Source organism: Pogona vitticeps, chromosome 4 (genome assembly GCF_051106095.1).
Source record: "Pogona vitticeps strain Pit_001003342236 chromosome 4, PviZW2.1, whole genome shotgun sequence".
In the NCBI taxonomy this organism is placed as follows: Eukaryota; Metazoa; Chordata; class Lepidosauria; order Squamata; family Agamidae; genus Pogona; species Pogona vitticeps.
Genome location: NC_135786.1, coordinates 127355088 through 127375311, shown reverse-complemented (window position 1 = coordinate 127375311; position 20224 = coordinate 127355088). Strand labels below are relative to the sequence as shown.

Sequence of the window (20224 nt, the reverse complement as noted above, 5' to 3'; positions counted from 1 at the left end):
AGAACTGGGCTAAGCAATGATCTGTGAATGAGAAAGCAGAACTTCCGTTATGATAGCTGTGATTTGCAGCTCAGAATGATAATCTCTGTTGTTCAGATGAAAATAAGACTACACTTTGCAAAAAGTGTTCAGTTGTGAATGTTACAGGAAAATGGTATGGTCCCCATGCAACTATGATAATATATATGTCCAATTTTAAAGTTTGTATCCATGAATGTAATAATTTATTTATTTTTCTTTTGGTTGCTTCTGGAAAGGAAAAAGAACTTTCAATTTGATTTTAATATAAGGTATTAGTTCTCTCTAGATTTCCTTTCCATTCTGCTATCCTACATTATTCCTTCGCTGGTCTTTCAGAGCTTAACAGTAGTTATTGCTAATTTTTGGCAGAGTATGGCATTTCGGTTTTTTTGTTTTGTTTTGTTTTGTTTTTTGCTATTTGTGATATTCTTTTAGCAGGCAGAATGCATTGCCCAAGGGCTCAAGTGCTTATGCTTCATAAAGGCATTTTGTGAAGCATGACCACTACTCATACAGTTTAGGCCAAAGAAAAAAAGTTTGTGTAGTCCTTTCCTTTGATTTCAATTTCATTCTGATGTACCTATGTGAAAAGCTCCAGTCAGTTTACCACTGACATGCGGTCTCATTTTGATGCGTGCTGACTTGACATTTAGCTCAACAAATTCTATAATAACCTGTATCAGCTTTTCGAGTCATCCCCCCCTCCCCCTTCATATTCTAGGAAGACGTAGAGACAAGCATGACTTTTCTGGCCGGCAATGACCATGGGAACTCAAAAGGGAGGTCGGTTTCCAAATTGTCGGGCCTTTTTCCATATCCGTGGAGATTTTATCAAATGCTGTTGGGCTGCAGAGAACGTTAAAATAAGACAAGGACACCCCCACACACCCGTTGTCATCTGTGTTTGTGTCAGAAATACCATAATATTATCTTGAAGCAACTGTACTTGTCTTTGATGTGCACTGTAGCTACTGTCAACAGATGTACAGTAGAAGAAATCTCAAATGCTCTACTTGCTTCTGAGTCCCCCCCAGAGTAATCTCCTCAACACCTTGTTACTTAACATCTACATGATATGCTGGGTGTGGTCATGCAGTGATTTTGCTGAGAGTGACATCAGTATATGTGTGCCAGACACCCTTGCATCTCCTTTTCATTAAGTTCAGGTGTAACAATGAAACCACCAAATCATTGCCTGGACATAGCTATTGTGACAACCCCAGACCTACTGGAGGATGCCACACTTTAACTAAGCTGCCACCAACCATTCCCTATAAGGAGTCACACAGACCAGGAATGGATTTTTAACAAACAAAAGAACAAGGTTTATTTAAATAACAAACAGGGTAAATAAAAAGATCAAGTAAATACGATACTGTAACGTGGCTTAGTCTCAATCACACATACATCAGATTGGTTCACACAGAACCCTTTAAAGTAAAGCACAGACCCTGAACCTATCAGTTCTGGCTACCCAGATAGAAACCTGAACCTATCAGGTATGTACAAACTGACACACAGTTGTACTCAGTCTGACACACAGACTCCCACTCCAGCTTCTTCTAACTTCTCCACACAAGCTCCACATATATATACAGTACAGCTCCTCCCCCTGATGTCCCGCCTTCCACTCCCCATAGGATGGAACTTTCCCTCCAAACCCATGACAGACAGGTACCATCAGTGCTGTATGTAACACCTCCCCTCTTTATAAGTTGTTTTGCAGGGGGAAAGCTAAAGTGCTTTTCTCCAAAAAAACAACCACGATCAAAACACACAAAACCAGTTATACCATAACACAATACCATACTTACTCATACTTACTCCAGGTTAAACACATCACTTATGCATTTAACATGAACATTTACAATACATTAAGTTACCTTTATTAATACAAACCAAGCATGTTTAATAAACAAGTACATTTAACTTTTGGTCACCAAAATATACATAGTCCATGTTTCTTCGCCGTCTTCATTCTTCGGGTCTTCTTGACAAGGCATCAGCAACACAGTTCATTGACCCTCTGACCACCTTCACTTCAAAGTTATAATCTTGCAGGTTTAAAGCCCACCTCATAAGTTTACTATTATGGGTTTTCATTGTCTTTAACCACTGCAGTGGTGAGTGGTCAGTGCACAGAATAAAATGTCTTCCCCAGATGTAAGGCTTGGCCTTCTGAATCGCGTATACTATGGCCAGGCACTCCTTTTCCACGGTTGCCAAATGTCTCTCACCTTTCTGGAGTTTCCTACTCAGGTAGGACACTGGATGCTGGTCACCATTTTCATCCTCCTGGCAAAGAACTGCTCCTACCCCGCTGTTAGACGCATCGGTGTAGATGATGAACTCCCGGTAGAAGTCTGGAGCACGCAGCACTGGATAATGGATGAGCGCCTGCTTCAACCTCTGGAACGCCTCCTCACAGTCGCTGGTCCACGGGATGCGGTCATCAGCCTTCTTCCGCGTCAGATCGGTCAGCGGAGTCGCCATCTCGCTAAACCTCGGGATGAACTTTCTGTAGTAGCCCACCAACCCAAGAAATGATTTGACCTTTTTCTTGGTGTTGGGTCTGGGCCAATCACGAACGGCTTCTATCTTGGCCTCTAGGGGTTTGATCACTCTTCCCCCTACTATGTGACCCAAGTATTTTATTTCTGGGCTACCCAGCGGCAGTTTGTTCTCTTTGCAGGGCCTAGGCCAAAGCACTTCCTCCCCTGGGTTAAAGTGCCTCTCCCTGGCTTTCTGGTCATACCAGGTTTTCTGTCTGACCTTCTGAGCTTGCAGGTTCTCTGCTGCTAGCTCTAGGTTTCTCTTCAGGTCATGCATTAGAGTGTCTATATACGTCACAACATCTTGTGGGTCATCCTGGGTGATCTGTTCCCAATTTTGTTTGATTAAATCAAGTGGCCCTTTCACCCTTCTCCCAAACAAAAGTTCAAGCGGACTGAACCCGGTACTGGCTTGTGGCACTGATCGATAAGCAAACAAAAGGGATTGCAGCTTCTGGTCCCAATTGTTTGGATTCTCTGCCAAGTAAGCCCTAATCATGCGCATCAGAGTCCCATTGAACTTCTCCGTTAACCCATTACTTTCAGGGTGATAGGCAGTGGTTTCCTTGTGTTTAATTCCACAGATTTGCCATAACCGTTTCATGAGCTTTGATGTAAACGATGTGCCCAAATCTGTGATTATTTCTGAGGCAAATCCCATCCTGGACATATACCCCACCAAGGCATCTGCCACTGTGTTAGTTTCAATGTTAGTCAAGGGAATGGCTTCGGGGTACCTTGTGGCATGGTCCACAATGGTGAGAATGAACCGGTTCCCCCTCTTTGTGGCCTTGGGCAAAGGTCCCACAATATCCACTCCTATACATTTGAACGGGGTGTCAATCACAGGCAAAGGGCACAACTTCGCTTTGGTCCTGTCACGGTTATTCCCCTGCCTCTGACACACATCACATTGTTTACAGAACTCCTTGATCTGCTTCCCTATTTCAGGCCAGTAAAAATTCTGTGTGATTCTCTGCTGTGTTTTGTTCACCCCTAAGTGCGCAGCAAACATGTCAGAGTGCCCCCTTTGTAAGATCATGGGGCGATACTTTTCAGGTACCACTAGCTGACTTCTGATCCCATCTCCCCCTTTTGAGATATTCATCAGGGTCTCTCTATATAAAATTCCCTTTTACTCACGAAATCTCGCTGTGGTTTCAGGTGTTAGCTGGGTGTCTGTCACCTGTTCAAAACACTTTTGGAGAGTGGCGTCTGCCTTTTGCTCTTGGCCAAATTTGCTGTCTGTGGTTAAGGTTTCCACCACAGCTTCGGAACTCCCCTCATCTGCTTCAGCCTCGGGCTCGACAGTACCCCCCTGAACTGTCCCCGTAGTAGCTTGTGAACGTGTAATCACTAGCACCCGTTTCACATGTTCAGCCAGGTCATTTCCCACGAGCACGGCTGCTGGCAGAGTCGATGAAATCGCTAGCCGCCAAACTCCCCTCCAGCCTTGAAAGCTCACAGGTACCTCAGCTACTGGCAGTGAGATCACCTGCCCCTCAATCCCTGCCACCTTTAGGCTCTCATTTGGGATTATATACTCCCTAGGAATAATGTCTGGATGGCACAGGGTCACCTGGGAACAAGTATCCCTTAGCCCCCTATACTGATGGTCAAGTATTCCTACGTCCACCCCTGCGGTCTCAAACAATTGTGAATCTGTTCTCACTAGTAAGCAGCGCTTGACCTCCACAAGAGGACCATTTTCCCCAGCCTGATCAGCAGATGTAACTGTTCCAGATTGAGTAGCCATGGCAACAGGCTCCCTCAATGGCAAAGAGCTTTGCTCTGTCTGGACACAGAACACAGCTTTTGGCTTGGTTCCACTCAAATCATGAGGCAAATTTCCCTTTAGCTGCTTTAATTTCTCACACTCTGAGATTAGATGGCCCTTTCCTTGACAGAAATAACATTTTCTGCTCTACTTTGAGTCTTTCTCATCTGGTTTTGGTTTTCCCTCCAAAATCTGAGGTCTTTGTGGTTTCATGTCTGAGGGCTTCCCTTCAACATGGGCCCCTCCCCCTTGCTGGTTTTTCCCTGGTCCCTGAGAGTACTTGCTGTAGGTTTCTTTGGGTTTACCTACAGATTTCCCCTCAGCACCTAAGGGCTTTCTTATTTGGTAAATAAAATCTGCGATCTCTGCCGCCTCTGTCACAGATTTCGGTTTCCTCTCCCTCACCTGGAACTTCAGTTCCCCATGCAGGACTGAATAAAACTGTTCCAGCGCTATCAGGTCTTTGAGCTGCTGGAAGGTCTCTGTCCCCTCCTGAGACAGCCATTTCTCTAGCAGCCTCACCAGTTGGGCCCCCACTTGGGTAAAAGTCTGCTCTGGTTTCTTGGTGAGTGACCTGAATCTTTGCCTCAGCTGTTCCGCATTTATCCCATGTCTGGCAAACACCAGTTTTTTAAACTCAGCGAAATCTTTCATCAGTTCCACTGGCATCTCTGCATAGACTTCTGCCAGGCTGCCACTGATTAAAGATCGCATAATGGTCATCTTCTCAGTTTCCCTTACTGAGAAGTCCACAAACGCTCTTTCCACGAGGGAAAAGAACACCTCAGGGCAATCTCCCTTGTTGTACACAGGGAATTTCTTCAGGTCAGTTTTAGACAATTGGCCCACCTCAGAATCCCTATTGTTATTATTGTTCTGGTTCATCATTTCCAATTTTCTTAACTCAAACGCCATCCTTTCTTTTTCCAGAGCAATTTTCTCTCTCTCTAATTCGAAATGTCTCTGTTTCTCCCTTTCCCTTTCCTCCATTTCCCTCACCCGCAGCTCATGCTGTTGGGCTAGGCGCATTCTACTGAGTTCTGAGGTCTGTTCTCCCGTGTTCTCATCCTGCACTGAGCCAAATTCCTCCTCAGAACCTTGGTCTACCTGTGGATCTCTCACTTCACCTATTTCCGCCATTTGGCTTCGAGTCAAGGGCATAATCCCCCCCCAGAACAGGCTGCCTTCAAAAGTCAAGCCTCAAAATAAAGCGACGACTTTTTTCCTTTTTGCCTCAGAAACAGCCTTCTATAGATTGCTGCTGTTCCTTCAGCACTAACTTGCAACTGTTGCCAGGCAGAATCCACCCCCTCTGCTAGGCCTCTCAGCAGACAGGCTAGATCACTGTTACTTCACACAGCTTTGCCTCAGCTTTTTCCCGCCAAAACGGGTTGCCTCCGAGCTCCCTAATCTAGTCCCCAATCTGAGTGTGCACGTTCTTCCACTAGCGCACCTCCCCGTGAGGTAAGCCTAGAAGATTACCTACGCGCTCTCAGATTTGCCCTGACTAGACCCCCCTTGCTCTGGGCACACTTGCCAAGGTTTTGCTGGACCACTGGACAACTGGACCAGTCGTATCCCACACGCTGGACACCAATCAATGTGACAACCCCAGACCTACTGGAGGATGCCACACTTTAACTAAGCTGCCACCAACCATTCCCTATAAGGAGTCACACAGACCAGGAATGGATTTTTAACAAACAAAAGAACAAGGTTTATTTAAATAACAAACAGGGTAAATAAAAAGATCAAGTAAATAAGATACTGTAACGTGGCTTAGTCTCAATCACACATACATCAGATTGGTTCACACAGAACCCTTTAAAGTAAAGCACAGACCCTGAACCTATCAGTTCTGGCTACCTAGATAGAAACCTGAACCTATCAGGTATGTACAAACTGACACACAGTTGTACTCAGTCTGACACACAGACTCCCACTCCAGCTTCTTCTAACTTCTCCACACAAGCTCCACATATATATACAGTACAGCTCCTCCCCCTGATGTCCCGCCTTCCACTCCCCATAGGATGGAACTTTCCCTCCAAACCCATGACAGACAGGTACCATCAGTGCTGTATGTAACAGCTATGTACTAGAAAAGGCCAATAACTGAGTGAAACATAAGGTAGACTATCGCAATACACAATATGCGGCTTTCCTTTGAAGTCTGTTTGGAAATAGCATTTAATGCAGATTATAGCTGCTAGATTACTTACTGGGACTGGGCATTATCAACTTCTATTACACCTGTGCTTTGCCAGCTGCACTGGCTTCCCTGCCCATTTTATAGTGCTCGTATTGACCTTCAGAGCCCTTTACAGGTTTGGTCCAAGGTGTAACTAATTAACAGAATCGTAGAGATGTCTACCTCAGTGAAGTCTGGGTGTAAGATTGCAGACCCTCTGAATCTAATCCCAAATCTGTTGGGATTTTATATGCATATAAGAGGAATTAGGTGAGCTGCCACGTTGAACTGTTGAGATGTCAGGAGTGTGCAAGTTGTTTGCCTGGTCTCATTTCCAGTTTTGCACCTGGTATGCCCTTGGCATCTCGTCAGTTAGCCATAATAAGGTGTAGCAATTCACATGATTCCTTCTGCATGCATGTAAAATGCCAGCAACATTTCGGCCTATGTGTTTATATTACATTTTAATAGATACGTTGTATATAAATCTTAACATTGAAATTATGTATGAGATGTAGTCTAGTGTTTCCTGAGACATTAGACAACTATATTCAATCCAGTGCAGAAATAAGCAATAAGAAATAATTCCTTTATTATGAAGCTATTGTGCAACCACATGTACAGTTTTGCTAGCTGCATTTCCAAATATAAAAAATAAAGTAAAATTGTAGAGAGGGAGGGGGTTCAGAAAAGAGGAGCCAAAATGATCACTGAGTTTGTGTACGCTTTTACAAATCTATGGGATTAAGAAAATCTTACTGCACAGGATAAGGGTGAATTCACTCTCAGAGGCCCTTTTTTTTGAGGGGTGTGTGTGTTCTTGCACTATGTGTGTTAACAGAAGGAGAAATGTACATATTTCAGAGGATCGTTAGAGGGTGATAAGAGTGGCCGTAATGGGCCTTACATTCTGCCTGAAATAAATGGCCGTATCCGAGCTGATCTCTTTTGATGCTGCTCTAGACTTCGAGCTTTTCTACTTTCTGACAGGACCAAAGGTTCCAGGACTAGTGAGCCTTGAAGGGAGCTGTAACTGTATGAAATATCTGGGGTTTTCGAAATTGTTTATTGCTCCTGCTTTAAGCTCTGATGATCTGAGGATTTGAAAAACAGAAACGTCTTTATAAGCTTTTACATTATTGGTGTAAATGAGCTCTTTTCAGCTTTTTCCTACTGGCAATTAATTTACTTGAAGCTGACTCCAGTTTCTCCCTCCTTCCCTTCCTTCTGCATTTGTAGCATCTAAAAACAAACAAACAGTGCATGCAGTGCTTGTGAGGTGGCTTGGTATGGAAGTTCCATTTTGTGTGCCTGGAAATATAGGCTGATAGGTGTTGGAGGGTAGAGATTCTTGGAAATCTTTTGTGCCATTTGATCCCTCTGAGATCCTCTGAGGCCAATCATCTAGAACCCATATAGCTGTCCCCCTGTACTTGCATTTTTCCAGAGACACCAAAATCACACCCACAAAGAGGGGTTCCCCCTAGGAAAGTACCTTTTAGTAGCTGGCATGGGGAAACCCAATCTTTACCAAACTTGTAGGGATTGTAGAGGACAGTCAGCAGAAGCTTGTCTGTAAATTTGGTGTCTCTAGGTGCCTGGGAGAAACTTTCCTGGGGGGCTGTTTGTGGGTGTATAACTTAGACACCTGAAACCCAGTCTTTACCAAACTTGGAGGGATTGTAGGGTTGAGTCAGAGGATGCTTCCCTGCAATTTTGGTATCTCTAGGTTCCTGGGGGTGTTGTGTTTATAGCCAAATGAATCTATGAATCAAAAATTGCTAAAATTCATTGATTCGTATTTGTCAGGGGTATTGATTCATACAAATATGAATCAACGAATTGGTGATTTTTTAATGAATTTGTGATTTATTTTTTTAATCGTGCCCATCTGTACTTGACAGCTTTCCCCCATAACACTAATGGAGTGGTGATTTTGAAGTGACACTGGACCAGAATTGAGAACCACTGTGATATAATGATTTGAGAGCTGCTGTAGGATTCAGGAAACCTGTATTCCGATTTACTTGCCTTGAAATTTACTGAATTGAAATTGAAATCTCAGTAGATTTTCAGATACCCTTTGAGGAACTTCAGATGTAACTTTTGGAGAATATATTGGCAATCCTGGCTGTTTTGACCATGTTTTGCAATTCATCATCATCATCACCACCACCACCACCACCACAACAACAACAACATCCTGCACATGTTAAAGAACTGACAGAAAGGGAATACAACAAAAGACTGGAAAATCTTAAAATCAAAATTAAATTGTGGGAATACAGTCAAAGCTACAAACACAAGGACAGTTCCAGTTAATTAGATTCCCAGCGGAAATAAAACATTGGACCCAAAATGAATTAGAAGAATTGGATCAAAAAACATAGAAACTAATGCACATGCATCACACATTACATCAAAAAAGGGATGTAGACAGATTATATTTACCATGAAAAATTGGAGACCATGGATTACTGCAAATAAAGCGGGTAGTAGAGGAGGAAAAAAAGAAGCCTAAATGATTATATTAGTACAAGTAGAGAAAAATTACTTAAGGTAGTGAATATTGAGAATATTTTGAAAACAGCAAAAGCTCAATATAAGAAACAACTATGTGAAAATAAATTAAATAGTTGGAAAATAAACCACTGCATGTACAATACCTGAGAAATATTGATGGAAAGCCATGATCATTCAAACTGGGGATCCTTAAGAAAGAAACCAATGGCTTTATTTTTGCTGCATGGGAACAAGCACTTCAAACCAATGTGATGAAAGCTATAAATCAAGGAATTAGTGCTAACAGCAAATGTTGACTCTGAGGAGAAAAGGATGAAACTGTGTCACACCTCGTGAATGTCCAAGGATTGTGCAAACATTATAAAATTAGACATGATAGAGTGGCAAAATTAGTGCATTATTCATTATGCAAAAATATAACTTGCCAGTTTCCAAAAACCCATGGGAACATCAGGTAGAGAAAGTTTCAGAAAATAGGAAGTCAAGATCTTGTGGGATTTCCGGATCCATACTGATAGACACCTTGAACATAACAGACCAGATATAGTAGTAATAGAATGAAGAAATGTCTGGATCATTGACATTGCAATTCCAGGGGATGCCAGAGTTGAAAATAAAAAATTTGAAAAACTAACAAAATATAGAAATCTGGCAATCAAAACATATTGTTTGTAGCTGAAACACATTTCAGTGGCCACTATAGTGCTTTGGAAACAATACCAAGAAATTTCATACAGTATTATAAGCAGTTGCAGATCTCAGAAATAATACCATCAGAGCTACAAAAAACGGCAGGATTAGGAACAGCATATATACTGTGCCAATATTTAATAGATACTTAGGCTTTTCATTAAAACTTGTATCTGTTATATAATACCAGTCAATGTTTTTATAATTTTGATTGACTGTGTCTGGTATTTTTGAATAATAAGAATGATATGAAAAGAAAAAAACAGTGAAAATTGAAAAAAAAAAATGCTGAACTGTTTCCCCTGATAAAGACTTTCTTAGAAACATGGCAGGAGCCATATCTACCTGTACAAATTTTTTTGTTTCACAGTTTTTTTTTTGGCTGCAGTTGATCCTGCTTTTGATTTGCATATATTAGGTGTTCACCTGCTCTTGCAATAATGTCATTTTATGCTATTATTGTCATTTCTATAATAACCTTGCTCATATTTTCTTCCCAGTAGCACTTTCAGTGGCTATTTCTAATACCTACCCACTCCTTGTCCCTATTTGACTTGTGACTCATAAGTGGTATAAAAAGGGAGAGGCTGAAGAGAGTATTGTGTTGATAAGCAACCCATTGAAGACCAAACTTTCTTCCAATATTTTGCATTAAAACAGGATCAGCTTGTAACAATATCCTATTCCTAAATTAATTTCTCTGTCAGCTGCTGTGAGAATTAAAGATAGTCTCAGAAATAACAAGGAAGTTTTGAAAGGAGACTGTATCATAATCCTTGATATTCAAAACTCTCCAAGCCATCAATTCTGCATAACCTTGCTCCACTACATCACTTGTTTGTATGATTCAAAAATGATGGATGGGAGTTCGTCTTCTTTTAGAAGAACTGAATATTTTTTAGTGTCACTTGGAAGGGATATGTTCATCTTGGGAATAGCCAGTGAGAAAGGCCCTCACACATATTCCCACAAGACATGAGTCCAAAGCATAGTGGATCTCAGAATAAGGCCTGCCTAACTGGACAGGCTTGTATGGGAGAATATGGAACTTCAGAGAGCCTGGACCCATCATATACTCCTTACTCTTCACAACATTCTGAGGTGTAAAGCAGAACTCCAAGATTGTGGTGTATATTTTTTTTCATTGGTCAGTAAAGGGGAAAAAAACATAAAGAGGCTAAGCCTTTTTCCAGAGCAGCCATACACCAGAAAGAAATGGATTTCTGTTTCAGGCTGCAATTTTCTTACACTCTGGTGCTGTGGTTCCTCTATTTTTAACAACCACTAACTTCTTTATAGGTTTAGATTGATTCGGTTTGAACAGGAATTCAGTTTGCACTCACATTTTAAACAGCTAAGTATATATTATTTTATTTATATACCTCCCCATTAGTGCTAACACACTGTTCTGGGCAATTTAACAGCAGGTTAAAACCATATCAAAACAACCAAACACTTAAAAACACTCACAATCTAAAAACCTGATGGCACCAAAATAGTTTACAAAAGCAGCAGGACAGGAGATGAGCAAAATATCAATCCGGGTTGGTATGAAAAGTCTTCCTAAAAAGAAAGGTCTTAAGTTTTCTTCTAAGTATCAAAAGGGAGGGGGTCGGGCATAACTCCTCCAGAAGCTGATCCATAGGGTTGGAGCCACCATGGAAAAGGCTGTGCCTCTAGTGGAATACTTTCAAACCTTTCTTGAGGTGACCACTTGAAGGAGCCTCATCTGAGAGGATCTGATAGGTCGGGCATATGTCCCTGGGGTCAGATGCTCCGACAAGTAATGTGGCCCCAAATCGTAGAGCGCTTTATATGTCAGCATCAAAACCTTGAGTAAATGAAGGAAGGAATAAATAAAGGAACCCGCTTGCACTGTTGAAATGTCCATCATTTAAAGAGATGGCCAGGATCTCTGCATTTTTAACACTTTTGGACTGCCAATAGACTTTTCTCTGTTCATCATATTCATATCCCCCAAATGACAAATAACATTTAGACATTAGATGATGCTTTTTTTCAACATGAATTCAGAAATTCTCACCCCATAATGGTGGACAGTTTCTAAGTTGGGGATGAAATAATTTTTTTGTGATGAACAATTGTGATCTTTTAAATGCCAAAGTGTTCTAAAATCATAGTCTCTTTGAACAGCAACATATATCTTCTGGAGTTAATTGAAAAGAATGAAAAACTGGCATTTGCAAGTGAGGACTTGCAAGAATAGCTTCCCTTGATGTGAAGTCATAAGGACACTTTTAGTCATCTCTGGAAATAGGAAGTTACTTGGATGTAGTCTTTTCCGTATTAAATAATTTCCTTCTAAAAACACAGAGGTCAATGTAACAACAAACCTGCTGGTTGTGCATGCATGTATCCATGCTCGTGTGTGCATGCATGCACGTGCGTACTCACTACTTTTCATTCTGCACGATTTTGTAAAAGAACAATAAGGACAGGCGGAGAAATCTATTCTCGCATGTTTTTGGTTACCATTGCATGTTTAAAAGAAACATAAGAGAATTGATTGTTTCTTGCATTTGCAAAAAATGATGATTATTTTCTGATCTCTCTAGCCCAGATGAAGAATCAGCCCAGAAGTTTATCCCTTTTGTTGGCGTGAGTAATAATTATTTTGTATAAATGTGGATAATTTTACTACCTTTGTACTTCTGGTCCTTTTGCAAATATACCACAACAGTGGGGGCTGATTTGTGTGATGTCTTGTGTGAATTGAGAATTTTTGAGACCTGTATTTTACAGCTGTGGGTAGCAAATAGTTTACATGCTATTTACTACCCATATGCAGTTGACAGCCCATTATGGACAGCTTGGAAACCATTTCTTATGTTGCCTCTTCCGTACTGCTGGTCTTGTACTCAAAGATTGATAAAGATGCTAATACATTGTTGTCAATCAAATAGATTACAACTGTGTTACAACTCTTGATTTTTTTTCAGTGTTTTCTAATGAAGGGCAGAGATAGTTAAGATCAGACTTACTAGCTAGTACGAAGAAGAGTCGGAGACGATTTGACGACAGATTCTAGCCATAATAAGATTATACTCGATAAGAAATGTCCATGTTATATTCTTTGAAGAAACCTATGTTGGAAACTCTTTTATGACTCCAACTTTCTGATGCTGAAGTTCTACATTTCAGTCCTCCCACCTTGTTCCTTTTACTCAAGTGGATAATAAAATGTGGCAATTACAGGCTGAAAATTGTAGTTTTCTACCTCTCCCTACTTGTGGAAGACTAGCTTCTGGTGAAGCAAATCTGATTCTGGAACATGATTTCCTGGGGAATACTTTGAACAGCATACGGACTATTCATGTGGGGGAAGATTTGTGAGTAACATGTTGTAGTATACAGGACCTGTCTGTGTAAGAGAAGGGCTTGCATGACAACTCACTCTCTTTTGTGAGTGGGTGTTGTTTCCTTAGAGATCCAGCTTCTTTGGAAATTGTTGATTTGGGAGCAAAATGTGAGCGCTGGTTTTGACAGTTTGCTTTGTGTATTCATATGGTAGCTTTTAGATATTATCTTAGACCACTACTGTTTCCTGGGAGACATGATTTAGCTTCCACCTAACTTCTTGAGAGGCTATCAGGAGGGGTGCTTCAGCACCTGCATATGACAAGAGAGATACATGTTGAAGGAGCTTTTTCAGGGACCCGCAACACCTGTGCCATGCTTATTTTTTGACTGGATGGTGTAGGTACATAAACCTGCAGTGAGTCCAAGCTGCTTACCCTGTTAGAAGGCAGTGAAGCTTGAGAACTGCCTATTCACAGTTTGGTGATGGAAGATCTTGTGGATGGAAATAATTTTTGCCACCTTTGTCTGATAGCCTCTGCCTCATTCCTGTGTGTCGGAATCCCTTATTTCAGATTGCCTGGACTTTGCATGACCGTTTGGACTGCTTCTTGGACTACAACTTTGAATAGCTTTGCATGGGTGTTTTCCACAACGAGCCTTGCAGTTCCTGCTTCTCCTAGATCATCCTTTCCTTAGTCTGGGACTTTACTAGTCAGCAATTTCGCTTGTTTCACCTAGTGTGTAACAGGACATCTCTGGGCACAGTGCCTCTTTAGGGAGAAGTGTGTTTTCCAGCCATTAGAGCTTGCAGCTGTTTTGTTTCCCAAACAATGCTTGCTGTAGGATAGTGGGAGGAGTTCCAGTTGGCTGTGAGCTAGGTTACTGCATGGCGAGGGGGAAAAAGGCTGATGCTGAAGGTGTTAAGCAGTGGCTTTCTGATTGGCTGCCAACAGTAGCCTTCATGATATTTCTCAAGCAGTTTGGCAGGCATCGCGTGAAAGAGCGAAGAGATGGAAGAAATAAAAGACATACGATTTTTTTTGTCTGTGCCCTTCCATTTAAAGCCTGGAATCCTAGTTGGATCATCCAAGGCAGAATGTACCCACCTTGACTCCTAGCAAGGTCACCTAAGATCATTCGTCCTATTGTATCCCCAATTATTGTGTACGGGTGTGAAATTTGGACAGGGAAGAAAGCTGATATGGAGAGAATTGTTCCATTTGAAATATGTTGCTGAAATAGAGCATTGCAGATATCCTGGGCTGTCAGAAAGACAAACAAGTGGCTATGTTTATTTTGCTTCTCTTTCCAAGTTAAAAAAAAAAGGAACAACTTTGAAGACAGGCAGACATGTCTCTTCTTCCTTTGGCTTCCCTTGAAGGGGAATTAGAGGAAGTAGGAAAACCACCAAAAAGAGAACTCCTCCTCTTGCTTGCTAACTTTCTTCTCCTTCCCCTTCCCATTTTCTTAAAATTGATGTCATGAAGATGGAAGGAAGGTGGAACATTCTGGCCAACCTTGTCAGTAAACCAGCTGCAAATGACTGTTTTTCCCCTTTATTTTTATCGATGCTAATCAAAGACTTTTGATTTATTTTTGTTTCCTAGGGTTTTTAAAATTTCTTATTTTGAGGACGTAATTCCTCTCACCATCTAATCAAATACAGGTACTTTAGAAAAATTGGAGGATAACAGTTGTAGTTTGTCAGCAATTGATGGACTTGAAGTAGAACATGAAAGTTGTTTGCTTTCTGACTGGAGGTTTAGAATCAAAACAAGGCAGCTAAGAATCTTAGCCTTTGTCAGCCTTCTGTTTTCATTACCCTTTAAGCCCATTTGGAACCAAAATAATAACAAAAGAGTAGTTTGTAGTTCCGCATAAGGCGAGAACAGTGGCTGATGATAAATGTGCAACTTCTGATTCTCCAGATTTGGGAGATGAGTAGAGTGAGAGGAAAGGTTCTTTTCATTATCTATGGTCAGATTTTAAAAAAATATTTTCACCTCAGATGTTTTCGACATGGAAAATGCTTTCATCAAGTAGGAGAAACATAGCAATCGCCACCTTCCAATGTTCCCTTTTTTTTGTCCTTTTCTGCAGTTGTTATTCTCACCATCTGCTTCTGCTACACTAGCATCTTTTAAGAATATTTTTGAAAGGCATTTTTTTTCATTTATTGATCACAAACTATGCAATTATAGTATTGCAATCTTATGAAGCTTCACAGGCAATGAAATATGACTAGATTACATTGACAGTGAGAATAAACACATTTGAAAAACATTCATCTGAAATCTTAACTCAGCTCTGCTTGGCACAATACTGCACATGTGGATGGACAATAGAATGCACACGTAAGGATGTATGACCTTGAGAAAAGTTAGCTACTCTTTCTGTGTGTGGTGTTGTGCTGTGTTAGTTTCCCTACTTTAGTTCAGACAACAGAACAGGGAAAACTGGTTACCAAAGCAAGTAGGATTATATTTACTCTTCCCTGTGGAATACTTCTCTGCCCTTTTGAACATCTGCCTAAAAGAACACTTGCAGTCCATATCAGTTGTTTTCAAGGGTTGCAGAAACCAGCTCATGGCTCAGAACAACTTTCTTGCTTTTGTGTCAGGGCTAGTAACTCTATGTAAAATAAGTCTCCTTTTCTCCCCTCAGGTGGTAAAAGTTGGACTAGTTGAACAGGCTTCTGCAACATCAGGTAATATTATTTATTCAATGGTATTATAATTTCTCATTAATTAATTGTATGGTCATTGACCACATGTACCTATAGGTTAACTGAGATGATTAGTTTTAATTGCATTTTGCATGAGTAAGAAGTGTAAAAATGGTCTGAAGCTCGACATCAAAAAAACTAAGATCATGGCCATTGGTCCCAACACCTCCTGGCAAATAGAAGGGGAAGAGATGGAGGCAGTGACAGATTTCACTTTCTTGGGCTCCATGTTCATCGCAGGTGGTGACAGCAGCCACAAAATTAAAAGATGGCTGCTTTTTGGGAGGAAAGCAATAAGAAACCTAGACAGCATCTTAAAAAACAGAGACATCACCTTGCCGACAAAGGTCCACATAGTCAAAGCTATGTCTTTTCCAGTAAGTGATGTATGGAAGTGAGAGCTGGACCATAAAGAAGGCTGACCGCCGAAGAATTGATGCTTTTGAATTGTGGTGCTGGAGGAGGCTCTTGAGAGTCCCCCGGACTGCAAGGAGAAGAAACCTATCCATTCTGAAGGAAATCAACCCTGAGTGCTCACTGGAAGGACAAATCCTGAAGTTGAGGCTCCAATACTTTGGCCATCTCATGAGAAGTGAAGACTCCCTGGAAAAGCCCCTGATGTTGGGAAAGTTTGAGGACAAGACGAGAAGGGGACGACAGAGGACGAGATGGTTGGACAGTGTCATCGAAGCAACCATCATGAATTTGCCCAAACTGCGAGAGGCAGTGGAAGACAGGAGGGCCTGGTATGCTCTGGCGTCACGAAGAGTTGGACATGACTTAATGACTAAACAACAACAACAAAAAAGTGTAACTGTAAGTCTGTAAATCCATATAAATTACATCAATGAATCCAGATAAATAATTTGCAAAAGACAGAATATAAATTTGCCATTGTATGTTAAAAAAAATTCAGTATCTGCTAGCTAAATCAATCAGTACAGTTAGTTTGAGGAAAATACTTTTTTTGAACTATTGCAGTGTGTGACCTTAGTCACTAAAGTCATCATTTACATTCAAGAATATAGATCTATAATTTGGCACTCCAAGGTGAAAACTCAAAGATTTAAAAAAACTGATTAAAAAAAAGTTCTCCAGGCACTCTGCAACTTCTGCTCTTCAGAGTATAAGGGTGAAGATTTCTGTAGTATGTTAGCACTGCCAAATTTGATTACATAGCAATAGTGGCGGAAAAGATTGCATTCTGAAAAGATTCTGAAATATTTCTGCTTTAAAACAGAACACCTTGTTCTAAATCGCATTTGTACTTCTGGGAGATTAATTCTGCTGAGATGCTTATTTTCCACATAGCTTGTTTTAAAGGAAACATTTTTCAAAATATACATTTCAGCTGCACAAAGGAGCAGTGTTGTGTGTGTGTGTGTAAATGTAAGCAGTGAGCCTGGGCATGTGTTCCCCACTTCTGGACCAAGAGGCATTTAACATCATTCAATTCTTAAAAAAAAAACAACTCCAGTTTATGAATGTGAGATATTGTGCTTCTGTACACATGATTTTTTATGCTGATAAAGGTTATGATGATAATATTGACAGCAGGAAAAAGGATGCCATGTTTTACATAGCAAAGGGCAGCCTGAATGTTGACAACACCAATTGCAGCAATCAAGATGGTCTACAGGATACCCTCTTGTGCTCTCTACCATTCACAAAGTGACATCAAGCAAGGGAAAATCCTAGAATGTGACTTCTTTTTTATCAGTTAACCACTTTTCACTCAAACACAATGCAGTTGTCAGGACTGTTTTTCAACATATGTGAAGAATAGTGAACAGAGGTTTTTTGAAAAATACGATTTCCTGGTTTTTAAAAACAGGAATTTAAATATGCTTATACTGCACACAAATTCCAGCAGGAACTTCCCTTATGTAGAATTATCTATTGCTACAGGATTCCAGAATATGACCACATAATGTGTTCTATGGTTACTGAGAGGAGGCAGAAGCAAGAATGGCTTGGATGTGGCTGTAGTCCTTCTGTACCCAATTATTTTGAAGGATCATTGAATTAAATGGTGAAGCTATGAGTTGGTACAACATGGACAGACATACACCGTCTGATCTCATGATGTTGTCATGCCCACTTTCCAGAATGCAGACTAGGAAGCTATGTTCCAATCCCAGACCCTTTCTTTGATTTAGTCAAGCTGAGGAGGAAAAGCTATAAAGGACCAAAAGTTCTACAGACATGTTGTGTAACATGTTTTCCAAAAGACATACCTTTCCCTTTTGAAATAATAAAAAAGGGAGAGGTTGGAGTTAGCAAAGAGTGTCACTGGAAACCAAGGTCAAAATAATCCATACTATGTGTAAAAAACACAGTGAAGAAAGACAGTGACAAAAATCAATTCATTTGAAATGTGAAGTTGGAGGATTGACGTACAGATATGAAAGACAGCCAGAAAAGCAGAAATGTGGGTGTTCAATCAAGTCAAGCCTGAACTCTCAATAGAGCAAATTGAGTGAACTGAGCCTATCCTACCATGCACATATGTGATGGAAACCCTGTCCATTTCGCTTAGTAACAGGGAAACAAGGCCATTGGTTGACTAGTGCATGTGGCCAGCCTATCCTGAAGCCTGAAGGAGGAGTAGCTGGAGGGCTTGGAGAGTGATGAGAAGGGGCTGACAAAGGAGGGTGTGTTCGGACTGCTAAATTGTAACTGCAAAAGAACTGAAGTTTAGATCGGTTTCCCAAATTGTTTTGTAATAAAGAAAATATCATTTTTCTTTTAACCACTGGGTCTAAGTGTGGTTAATGGCTGGTGTCCAGCCCTTCAGAAGTAGTAGATACGAATATTAATGTGATAAAAATAATGGATCATGCGTTAATGGTGATGGAGATGAAAGTAAAGAAGGACTATAGAGAAGCTACAGTAGGAGATGGAAAACAGACTCCAAATTCTAACTCAGTGAAGGTGTTTATATGACTACTTCTCAAGTATTTGAAAAGTGCTGCCATATTTCCCCTCAGTCTTCTTTTCTCAAAGCTAATATGCCCAGTTCTTTAAGTGTTTCCTCATAGAACTTGGTTTCCAGTTCCCTGATCATCTTTGTTGCCCTTCTCTGAACTTGCTCCCATTTGTTGACATCCTTCTTAAAGTGCTGCATCCAGAATTGGACACAGTACTCAAGATGAGGCCTAATCAGGGTTGAATGAAAGGGGATTAATATCTAATGGGATTTGGAGACTGTTAATGCATCCTTAAAACACATTTGCTTTTTTTGCAGCCACATTGCATTGTTGGCTCAGGCTATAACTTCATGAATAGTTATGATCACAACTTTCAGTGTTGCTTGCATTTTATGGTGCATTGTTCTTGCCCTTTAATAACACATTAACACATTTCTTACCAAAGAACTTGGGAAAAGATTTATAGAAATTAAGCTACTAGTAGGCAATAAAGGCACCAGATACTGCTGTCTGTCCACTTCTGGTAGCAGAATTTCTCATCTCAGTTTCAGAGCTGTCATGTTTTATCACACAGTTAAACTGCTGCTTTGTTTTCTATTTGATCCAGTGTAATACAGATCCTTTAATTTTTTTACTTAACAATTTGTTCTTTGTAATATGTTTCCCAAGCAGGAAACATTTCCCTTTTTTCAGTTTGCTATAGAACTTTCCGCATTTTACCATATTAATACTGCAGTCTTGGGAGGAAGTCCTGTTGAATTTACTTTCGTCTGAGTAGAAGTACATAGGGTTGCGATATAAAATACATTTAAGTTAACAGATTCTTTACTTACTCTGACACTATAAAGTCTATTTCTTTTAGTTAAATAATAATTATTCATCTTACTTCCCTCTAAAGCCAACTCTGGATTACCAGTGTTTGCTTCATTTTCTGCATTTCTGTGTGCGCTTATAATAATATTTCTATTGTTTTCCAATTTTTATTTCTTACAACTATTTTTTCCTCTTTTATTCTCTGAATTTTTGACACAGTGTTCCTTTATTCTAAATAATCTATACATTTCATTCTTCCTTTTATAATTGGCCTTCTATTTATGTTGGACAAATCTTTTTCAGAAAGTTCCATCTTTGTTTAGCCTTTTAAAAAATGAATTCATGCTTCCTGTAACAGCTCCAGGTGTTCTGGAAAAACCAATTATAACTGATATGGCCTTCCATGTTTGATAAATTCTTCTTCCTTTTCTAGCAAATTAACTCTGAAGTGTCCTCATTCTAATGTACCATGAGAGTGCTCTTTTCTTGGGTTTACAAGATCGATAGAGAAATTTTCCATGTTACTCTAAAGCATAGGTCGGGGAACAGGGGTGAATTACCCCAAATGGGGTAAAAGTGAAAATCCTGGGGGTAATGAGCAGGCTGCCACCTGGCCTGTTACTTCCTTCGTTGCAGCAGGGCACTCCTAAATGCTCCGTTCTGTTAGAGAGATCGGAGAGA

At 40.5% G+C, this 20224-nt stretch overlaps 1 protein-coding gene across 7 annotated transcripts in view; it reads left to right on the top strand.

Moving 5' to 3' along the window:
- PACS2 (phosphofurin acidic cluster sorting protein 2) overlaps positions 1–20224 on the top strand; it is a 91971-nt gene that overhangs the window by 48886 nt on the left and 22861 nt on the right. For 4 of the 7 annotated variants that reach the window (XR_012086644.2, XR_013544673.1, XM_072998320.2 and 1 more), the window contains exons 19-21: positions 258–290; positions 12331–12373; positions 15740–15782. Coding sequence is in view for 4 of the 7 variants with exons in the window: in XM_072998320.2 (XP_072854421.2) it covers positions 258–290; positions 12331–12373; positions 15740–15782 (119 nt within the window). In the remaining 3 variants the exon portion in view is untranslated. The remainder of the gene's footprint in view (positions 1–257; positions 291–12330; positions 12374–15739; positions 15783–20224) is intronic. The other 3 variants (XR_013544674.1, XM_072998317.2, XM_072998316.2) reach the window with 1 other exon arrangement.